We start from the raw sequence: 10,000 nt of genomic DNA, 5'->3' as shown, positions 1-10,000 counted from the left end.
ATAATAATTTTAGACTTGTGTAATGTGTATTCATTTATGCACAATTCTGGTTTGTACAGTCACTGCAGTTCGTATCCTATCTACCATGTGTGTTTTTTGATTGAGTACTCATATGTTGTGTACTTGAAGTTAATTATTATGAGATACTTATTAAGCATATTTTGTATGTTTTCATAATAAAGTTGTGTCTTTTGAAACCACTCATGTTGCATGTAAGTGTATTATGCTTGAACGTAAAATGTGTTTCAACATATTTTAAATTAATTCATGTGTTTTTTTTATTTTTTATTTAATCTGCAGATTTTAAAATGATAAATAAAATGTTCCATCCCTGGACTCCAGTCCGTGTTTTATGGGTTTCTTCCCCCTGATCCACGGACTCCACCGCGGGTTTTACTTCCACTTCCCTGCGCTGCCGGAAGCTGCTGAGAACAAGACCGGAAACCGACTTTGTGGACGGAAACGGAATTAAATCTTAGAATGGACGTAATGTAAACGTGTTGTTGTGGTTGTGGCGCCGCAGACTCTTCACGGGATGGCGAACACGGCGAGGAGCGGGGACATCATCCACCTGAACGTCGGGGGGAAGAGGTGAGAGACCCGGGGAGTGTCGAACCTGAGCCCGGGTTAGCCAGCAGCTACATGGCTACCACAGCGGCGTCCATTATCGGACAGGTCCTTGTCCCGTCGGGTCAGCAACGTTCTGGAACAAGTCAAAGTTTCGTGTAACTTAAATCCTGTAATGTCGGAGTGAATACACACGATTTAAAATACTTTCCACTAAGTTCTGAGGCCGAGTCGGTTCATCGTGATACAGACTGTTAGCATCTCTGTTTACTGTCCGTTCCCTGTGTCCGATGATGGAACTACGCTAGGTGTCGCTGTAACGTACAGATGCTGTGATACAGATGCTGCTCGCGATCCACGAGCGGGTTCAGCGGCTTCACGAACTTTTTAACAACAACGTATTGTTGCAGAGGGAGTTAAACCGGATGTAGCATCATGTAGCATCATGTAGCATCATGTAGCCCAGCTGAGGTGCAGTGACGTTGATTCATTCAGTCTGGATACGTTTGGACCAAATAACATCCAGGAAGGAATAAGTTCAATTTTCTATTCAACATGGTTTCCATGGCAACTGCGTGACGTGTTGATGTAGTAAAAGGAAGAAATATTATGGGATGTTTTAAATGAAGTCATCTGCATGATACTGAGAAATACAGTTTGATTCACACATGGTTTATGAAGGATCAGTGTGAACAAGGAGAAAGTTTCCTCCTTCACTCCCTGAACTGTTCTCTGTGACTCTGCTGAGTGGGTTCCATCTCCTGTGAGAAGAACTGACTGAGAGTCAGCTTCAACTGTCACAACCAGCTCCAGCTGAAGACTGAAGCTGAACTGAGATCAGTTAGAAAGACTCAGAAGTTATTAAAAACCAGAGTTTATCTCCAATATTCAGCAGGAAACTGTTTAAAACATGAAGAATTCTGAACAGTTTGGTGGATTTGTTACAGCAGCAGCTCTTCAGGGTCAGGAAGCAGAGGATCATGGGTAATATGCAGTAAACATATTACCCATTGTTTTTGCATGAAACCATGTACTAACAGAGTTGATCCCCCTGTGTGACTGCAGGGGGCGCTGTTGTTCAGATAATGTTACACTGTGCTGCTTTAAGGAGTGAAGACACATCTGAGACAGTTCAGGGACGTTTCACTGTCTCCACTTGTTAACACGACCCCCCCCCCCGACAGACAGTCTGTAGAACACAACAGTGTAACTCTAGATACTGAAGACGTCGATGTTTGTTCTCTTTCAGGTTCAGCACCTCCCGACAGACGCTCACATGGGTCCCTGACTCCTTTTTCTCCAGGTTGGTCAGTTACACTCTGTAAGCAGTCGTTCAAAACATTGATGAAATGAAGATCTTTTATTAATAGAAACAATCTGCTGGAAAATTCCGTTGAACTGAGGCTTCGCCGTCAGACTTGTTTTCCTTTTAATGGTGAATAACAACCGAACAGTAAGTCAGTAAGAAACCTCTAAGATCAGAAAACAGTTTGAGCCAAACGCTGCAGGTCCTTGGTTTTGTCTTGTATAATAGTTGGATGAAACAGGGAGGTGATGACTGGCATATTTTTCTTCATATAATCATTAGATTAACAATCACCAGCCGCAGCCTGACGTGGTTATTAAAGCTCCGTGCTCAGACGCTGGATTAGTTGCACATAAACAAGACAACATGTGATTTTTAGCTGGAGATGGTTTTGTTTGTTCTCCAGTGAAAAGTGCAGTGAGTGATGTTGTGTGTTTCGTCTGAATACTAGAGTAAGTTTATATTCCTCCATTTAAAATAATGAAGGGTTTGTGTTTTCTTTTTCTCTTCAGTCTTTTAAGCGGTCGGATCTCAACTCTGAAGGATGAAACTGGAGCTGTAAGTTGTGTGTGTGTTGTGTTGTGTGGTGTGTGTGTGTCATTGTTACCCTGGTATGTGAACCTCCCCTTGTTTCTCTCTCTCGCCATAGATCTTCATCGACAGGGACCCCTCTCTGTTTGCTCCCATCCTCAACTTCCTGCGGACAAAAGAGCTTCATCCCCGCTCCATTAACGTGCACATGCTCATGCACGAGGCAGAGTTCTACGGCATCACACCGCTGGGTGAGACAGACGCTCGTGTGTCGTGCAGGACGAGTCCGCACACTATGATTCTTCTTAACTGCTGCTCAGTTTTCTGTTCTATTAACTAATGAAATTGTTTTGTTATAGTGCGTAAACTGCAGCTGTGTGACGAGCTGGACCGATCCTCCTGTGGAAACGTGCTGTTCAATGGCTACTTGCCTCCACCAGGTAAACACCCTGTCCTCACCACACCCCCGAGACCACCAGAGACACATTCCTCAACAATGGATCGGGGGAAAGTCTAAATTTGATAAAGCTGCTTTCAGATATGAACAGAAGTTGTGATATCAAGTGAGCGAGTGAACGTGTTGATGAGGTTTCTAACACGTGACGGACGTGAAGCTGGAAGAACACAAACATCTCAGGATGAAGAAGAGGAGCCGTACACGTAGAAGACGAAGACGTCAACTTGGAAACACGAGGAGGTTCCAGATCTTCTGGTGATGAGGGCCGACGCCGGTGTGGATGAGCTGTAAACAACAACACTGATCTTTCCACAGCAGAGTTTATACGTCATGTCCGGCCTCCTGCTGCTCTACAGGCTCCGCCCCTCGCCTGGATGTTCCCACATGTTCCTGTTGTTGTTGTTGTTGTTGTTGTTGTTGTTGTGAACGAGTTGGACCCGACAACCTGCTGCTGCTGCTCCACAAACACTAACTACACAACATGTCAGGACGATATTTTACAGAGTTTGTGTGTGAAAACTGTTTAAGTCTGAGGGAGTGAAAGTGGATGAAGCTGCTCCTCTGATCTTCTGTTGTGAAACAAGACTTTAACCTAAACTGTGATTCAGCTCAGTTCGCCTCAGGTAACCTGAATAAAACTCTTCTCCTGCCCCCACGTAGCCGAGACCCACCCTCTGCTTCATGTCCTGTCTGTGTCTTCTCAGTGTACCCAGCAAAGCGTCGTAACCGGCACAGTGTAGCGGGGTCGCAGTTCATGGGCGCCCGAGCCGCACCTGCAGAGAGAGCGCCGGTCAGACGCAGCAACACCATGCCCCCCAACCTGGGGAACTCTGGGATAATGGGCAGGGTCAGCCATGACGAGAGGACGTTCGGAGGTGAACACACACACACACACACACACACACACACACACACACACACACACACACACTCTCAGTCAGTCCCCCCCCCCACCGTAAACGTCATGACACGTCTCCAGGCCATTTATTATCTCAACAAATAATAACCTATTAAAACCTGTACTGCAGTCAGCCACAAGGGGGAGCCAGGTGTTTTGGAAGCTGACACGTTGTCCATCTTTATTTTCAGTTTGTGACACACATACAGACCTGCTGCCACAAATACTCACTACAGGTTTAAACGTGGATCGATCCGCCACAGGAACTAGTTCCCAATGATTGCTTTATATATTTCCTCCTGTGTGTGTGTGTGTCTGTGTGTGTGTGTCTGTGTGTGTCTGTGTGTGTGTAGGTCAGTCATCAGACTCTGGCATGGTTCGGATAATCTGTGGTCATCATAACTGGATTGCTTTGGCCTACGCGCAGTTTGTCGTCTGTTACAGGTGAACTCATCACTTTTATAATTTCTTCATCTCAGAGCTCGTCTGATTGGTTTTTTCACCTCTGACTATTTATTGTATTTATGTTTTAGGGCATCACAAGTTTACATATTTTTTTAAAGGGTCAATTCCCCCGAATCACCAAAAACATTTCTTCACATTAATCGGTGACCAACATCAACTGTTCTCAACCACAGAGGAGGTGGAGGCATGGAAATGGCAGAATGAGCCGTAAACTGTTCGTAGACTCTGGGTCCAGAAAGTGAAGCCAATCTGAAAGTGCCTGAACCTGTATTCTGTGTAGTGACCAGCAGGGGGCGACTCCACTGTTTGTTTCTATAGAAGTCTATGAGAAAATGACTCTACTTCTCACTTTATAACGTGAGTAAACATTTTCCTAAGGAGTTTATGTCTCAGTCTCATTTCAAAATCCCCCTGCGCCTCCAAATATGGTGACTTCTGGTCTAAAAAAACCAAGATGGCGCTGGACTAAATGTCAAATTGAGGCTTCAAAGCGGCAGCTCACAGACCAACGGGTGACGTCAGTAGTAGAGTCGGTATTTAACGTGATGGTGACGGTTCACACCTGATTTCATATCTTCCCTATATCTTTGTTCCCTCTCTCTTTCAGGGTGAAGGAGTCGACCGGGTGGCAGCAGGTCTTCACCTCTCCTCGTCTGGATTGGGTGATCGACAGAGTTGCGCTCAACGCCAAGGTGATGGGCGGCTCGCTGGGAGACAACGACAAGATGGTGGCTGTTGCCTCGGTGACGGAGATCATCCTGTGGTCCATCTGTCCAGATGGCAACGGAAATGAAATCGGTAAGTAGGGTTTTATTGTTTTTAGTATTTTTCTTACCCGATAAACAAATCAACTAAAATATGAGAGCAACAGTTTGTTCTGAGGTCGTGTCTCTGTCCCACAGGCGTCTTCAGCCTCAATGTGCCGGTGGAGGCCCTCTTCTTCGTTGGTAACCAGCTGATCGCCACCAGTCACAGCGGGAAAGTTGGAGTGTGGAACGCCGTCACCAAACACTGGCAGGTGGGCGGAGTTTGCTGAGTTCATAGATTTACTGTCACTGACAACGCACAGAAGCGTGCAGATGGTTTGTGACGTTCTCTGTCGTCTCTGTGCAGAACCAGGATGTGGTTCCCATCAGCAGCCACGACACCGCCGGCTCCTTCCTCATCCTCGGCTGCAACAACGGATCCATCTACTATATCGGTAAGAAACGATAGTGGTGGATTTTGGTTTAGCTCAAAGCTGTTCGGCCCCACAGACACAAATCCTTTGGTTTTAAATTTTAAACTGAGCAGCAACTGATTCCTTGTTACCCATGTCTGATGAATGACGTTGTGTTTGAACAGTCACTGCTGTTTGTGAGCTCCTGGTTTGCTTGTTGTCATCAGATGTTCAGAAGTTCCCTCTGAGGATGAAGGATAACGACCTGCTGGTGACGGAGCTGTACCGGGACCCGACTGAAGACGCCATCACCGCTCTCAGTGTCTACCTCACTCCCAAAACAAGTACGGAGCTACAACGCTACTTTCTGTCAGTCCACAGTGTTTCTTTAGGTTCTGCTGAAATGTGCCCCCCCCCCCACTCCCCCCATCTCTCACTCACGACCGATTCCATGTGATCAGGTGACAGCGGGAACTGGATCGAGATCGCGTACGGGACGAGCTCTGGGACGGTTCGAGTCATCGTTCAGCATCCAGAGACCGTCGGCTCGGGGCCTCAGCTCTTCCAGACCTTCTCCGTCCACCGCAGCCCCGTCACCAAGATCATGCTGTCGGAGAAACACCTCATTTCAGGTAAGAGTGCGAGATGCCAGCGTCTGAATGACACACGTCAGCACAGTGTTTGTTTCTCCTCCGCACCGTCACAGATTCTTCACATCTGTCGTCTTCCAGTTTGCGCAGATAACAACCACGTTCGCACATGGACGGTGACTCGGTTCAGAGGGATGATCTCCACACAGCCGGGATCCACGCCGCTCACCTCCTTCAAGATCCTCAGCCTGGATGACGTCGATGGACACGGAGGCTGCAGCGCCGGGACAGAGATAGGTAACACACGCACACGCACACGCACACGGGTCATTCTCTCTCAGACAGTAGATCTAAATATGTGACTGGAGACCAATGATTGGTGGGAAGAATCAGTTTGTTGAGATTTGGAAGAAATTACCCTTAAAATGTGTTTTCTCCTTCACTGTTATGGTCTCTGTGTGTGTGTTTGGAATGCATCATGTCAATGAGTGTCCTCACATCTATAGAGACACGTGTGTGTTGTCGAGGGGTTCACATGGTGTGTGTTTGTTTCAGGTCCGTACGGAGAGAGAGACGATCAGCAGGTTTTTATTCAGAGAGTCGTACCAGACACAGATAAACTGTACGTCAGACTGTCGTCCAATGGGAAGAGGTGAGGGACACATGTCTCATGATTGACAGACGTGATGCTCAGTTTGATTATTAATCCGCCATCACCAGCCTTTTATATGATGTCCTGCGTGGATTTGATCAATGCTGCTCTTATTGAATCTGTGTGTGTGTGTCAGGGTGTGTGAGGTGCGTTCGGTGGACGGCACCTCCATCACAGCCTTCATGGTCCACGAGTGCGAGGGCTCGAGTCGCATCGGCTCTCGGCCGCGGCGCTACCTCTTCAGTGGCCACAGCAATGGCAGCATCCAGATGTGGGACCTGACCACCGCCATGGAGATCGCCGGCAAGGTCGACATCAGAGGTCAGACGCTTCTGCTCGTTGTTCACTGATGTCTCGCACAACAGCCGGAGACATTCAATGTCTGTCCGTGAGCGATATGTTCTGTCGTTGGTCCGTCATTTTTGTACGTGGCTGTTTCAAGCTGTGTGAATCAGTCAGCGAGTAACGCCACCTCTCATTGGTCGTCTCACAGCGCTGGGCGGACCAACAGAGGAGGAGCTGCTGGAGCTGCTGGATCAGTGCGACCTGGCTCTGACCAGAACTCCTGACAGTACACCGAGAGCCTCGACCTGCAGGTACACACACACACACACACACACACACACACACACACACACACACACACACACACACACACACACACACACACACACACACACACACAAACTGATCAGAAACACTTGAACAAACATCAGTGAGATAAGAACGACCTGAAATGACAGAAACATCTTTAAACATTTATTTAACGTCTACTTTGAGTTTTTTAGTTTGGTCCATGTCCCGTCTGCTAACATGGAGGAGGGTTTATGAACTATACTGCAGCCAGCCACCAGGGGGCGATCTAAATGTTCTGAGAGTCTTCATCTCGTTGATCTTTATTCACAATTTATGATAAACACGTCATTTAAGAGAGTCGCTGGATTAAACATGTTTCTGAAGTTTGTTTTGGTCCTCACTCCCTGTCCTCACTCCCTGTCCTCACTCCCTGTCCTCACTGCCTGTCCTCACTCCCTGTCCTCACTCCCTGTCCTCACTGCCTGTCCTTCAGTCTTCACTCTCAGTTCACTGACGGCTTCAGGACCGAGCGGCTCCACTCTGCAGGAGGACGAGGAGCCGGAGCTCCGGGTTCAGCGGCCTACCTGTATGGTAGCCTCCCCCGTCAGGTTCCGCCCCCAATGCCGTTGGCCAAACCTCTCCGAGACGCCGTCCTCTCATCCGGAGCTGGACCACAGATCCTCGCAGTCCCCGGTCCGACCTACAGCCACAGCTCCACTGGCAGCCCCCGCCCCCACAGACACCCAGACGGGGACAGAGAGTGGGGGGGTGTCCGCAGGGGCAGCTTCGTGGAGCGATGCCAGGAGCTCGCCAAGGGTTCGGAGGCAGCTGCCTGTTCAGGATTTGGGGTCCTGGCGGGGTCGGAGGGCACCAGGCGGAGCTTAGCAGTGTGCTCCGAGTTAGAGGCCAGGTTCGTCCTCAGGACTCCCACCACCTTCTCTGTGTCGCCCGGTGCTCGCCATTCACCCGGATCCCCCTTGTCATCGCTGTCACCATCTCCGTTATCCTCGTCTTCATCACACCGCAAGGTCACGCCCACTTCCCCAACAAGCCCCACCCCCTGTGCAGTAAGCCCAACCCGGTCTCAGACCCCGGTGTCTCCTCGCCGCAGCGCTGCACCGTCTCCCACTGACATCCCAGCATCACCAGAGAGCCCCACAAGTCCAGACCACCCCTCCACTGGCCCCCCTGCTGGCCCCCCCGCCAGCCCCTCCGCCAGCCCCTCCACTGACCCCCCCCCCAGCCCCAAACCACACATGAACGAGACCAGCTTCTGATTGGCTGATCTAACTGAGACTCAGACACTAAAGAGCAAATCAGCTAAAAATGAAAAACTCATTTCCTGAAAACTGAAAGGTCTGGATTTCTGATGTCACATGTTGAGATGTGAAGCAGCCAATCAGCTCTCAAGGAGTTCTGTTGCCACGACTACCATATGCCATTTGGTTGTTTGTTGACCAGATGTTGACGGAGGAACTCGCGTCAGTTTGGAAATGAATGTGAACGACTAAAAAAAAGAATCAATATCATCACATGATCTAAACGACTCATTAAAGGGCTCGACAGTTCTTAACCTAGCAACCGGTTGCTAAGGTGACACAGAACAACACCAGATGCATCGTTGATTTCAGAGAGAACCCGACGCCGTGTCTTGTTTCTCGCAGACGATTGTTGCTTTTGACCTGAAATAATGAGAGAAAAAGCTCAAAATAAATAACCCTGGAAAAAAGAGAAGAATTGGTTCTCTGGCAAAAGTGGATTAAAGCTGCAAACAACAACGTTGTTGTCTCACTTCTCGTGTTGGATTCTGTCCGTCAGAGACGACAGATAAACTCGAGTCACGTTCCAGCGACGTTTAACAAATCGTCAGATCAGAGCGTCGTCCAGAAACTCGAAGCTGTGTCGAGTGTTTGTCTGAAATCAGTGGTTCACTGGTTCACTGGTTTCTGATGTTGAATTCTCCATCAGGAGGTGGAGACCAAACATGGAGCCACTGCCCCCAGGTGACGTAAAAGGTTACTGCAGCTTCATCTGTGTTTTTGTAGCTTTTTGATAAAGGTTTTTCAAACAGAAGCTTTTCTATCTCTTCCTCCTCTGACCGATCCGACTCATGAGTCTGTTTAAACAAAACCCAAGTTTTTTATTGAAGCTTTATTTTTCTAATTTGTATGTTTTGGTTCAGTTAAATTTAAAATGTCATTTTCAAACTGTGATGTAAGAAAACACATCATCGTCTGTTCTTTTCTTCACGGAGTCAAACATAAACATATGTCACAGTCTTTAATTTTCCATTAATGTTTGTTTTTTAACATTAAGAAACGGTAAAAACAAAGTGAAAATCTGTTGTTTTATTTAACAGCTTCATATTAATTGTCAGGTAATAGTAAAAAAAATATACAAGTTGTAAGTTAACTATGAAACTCGATTTATTGATTGATTAATCACCACAGCTCCATAGTTTAGTGACATTTAACAGATTTATTCATTACTCGAAGAAGATGAATAGAGTAACTATTTTTTATAGATTTCTGATATTCAGTAGATAATGAATCTAATTGTTATTGTTAACGTTTCACTGAAGGAAAACTATTTCTTCTCGTGGTTATAATCCAAACATTTTCTCAGTAGGATTTCCAGGTTTCCTGCGACACACAAACGCATCATCCTTCCTTTTCTCTGAAGTGTTCAGTGATAATTATCTTTATCAGTCACATGTTGTTCCAGCTGATCTCAGGTCTCAACAGTTTGTATAAAAAATAAAATCAGACTCATGAAGATGAGAATCGTGTGTTTTATTAA

General features: G+C 47.1%; 1 protein-coding gene across 2 annotated transcripts in view; it reads left to right on the top strand.

Moving 5' to 3' along the window:
* The first annotated feature begins 417 nt into the window (after positions 1-417).
* Positions 418-10,000, top strand: part of LOC117772441 (SH3KBP1-binding protein 1-like) — a 19,683-nt gene continuing 10,100 nt past the window's right edge. Inside the window, exons 1-17 of one of the 2 annotated variants that reach the window (XR_004615777.1) lie at positions 418-591; positions 1,817-1,870; positions 2,386-2,431; positions 2,523-2,655; positions 2,764-2,844; positions 3,566-3,736; positions 4,113-4,203; positions 4,832-5,022; positions 5,127-5,242; positions 5,338-5,425; positions 5,611-5,727; positions 5,845-6,015; positions 6,115-6,270; positions 6,529-6,625; positions 6,762-6,946; positions 7,119-7,221; positions 7,695-9,882. Coding sequence is in view for 1 of the 2 variants with exons in the window: in XM_034603573.1 (XP_034459464.1) it covers positions 536-591; positions 1,817-1,870; positions 2,386-2,431; positions 2,523-2,655; positions 2,764-2,844; positions 3,566-3,736; positions 4,113-4,203; positions 4,832-5,022; positions 5,127-5,242; positions 5,338-5,425; positions 5,611-5,727; positions 5,845-6,015; positions 6,115-6,270; positions 6,529-6,625; positions 6,762-6,946; positions 7,119-7,221; positions 7,695-8,478 (2,640 nt within the window). In the remaining variant the exon portion in view is untranslated. Of the gene's footprint in view, positions 592-1,816; positions 1,871-2,385; positions 2,432-2,522; positions 2,656-2,763; positions 2,845-3,565; positions 3,737-4,112; positions 4,204-4,831; positions 5,023-5,126; positions 5,243-5,337; positions 5,426-5,610; positions 5,728-5,844; positions 6,016-6,114; positions 6,271-6,528; positions 6,626-6,761; positions 6,947-7,118; positions 7,222-7,694; positions 9,895-10,000 lie in introns of those variants that run through there. The other variant, XM_034603573.1, reaches the window with a different exon arrangement.

The sequence above is a fragment of the Hippoglossus hippoglossus genome, chromosome 13, assembly GCF_009819705.1.
Source record: "Hippoglossus hippoglossus isolate fHipHip1 chromosome 13, fHipHip1.pri, whole genome shotgun sequence".
Classification (NCBI taxonomy): Eukaryota; Metazoa; Chordata; class Actinopteri; order Pleuronectiformes; family Pleuronectidae; genus Hippoglossus; species Hippoglossus hippoglossus.
This window is presented reverse-complemented; position numbering and strand designations above follow the sequence as displayed.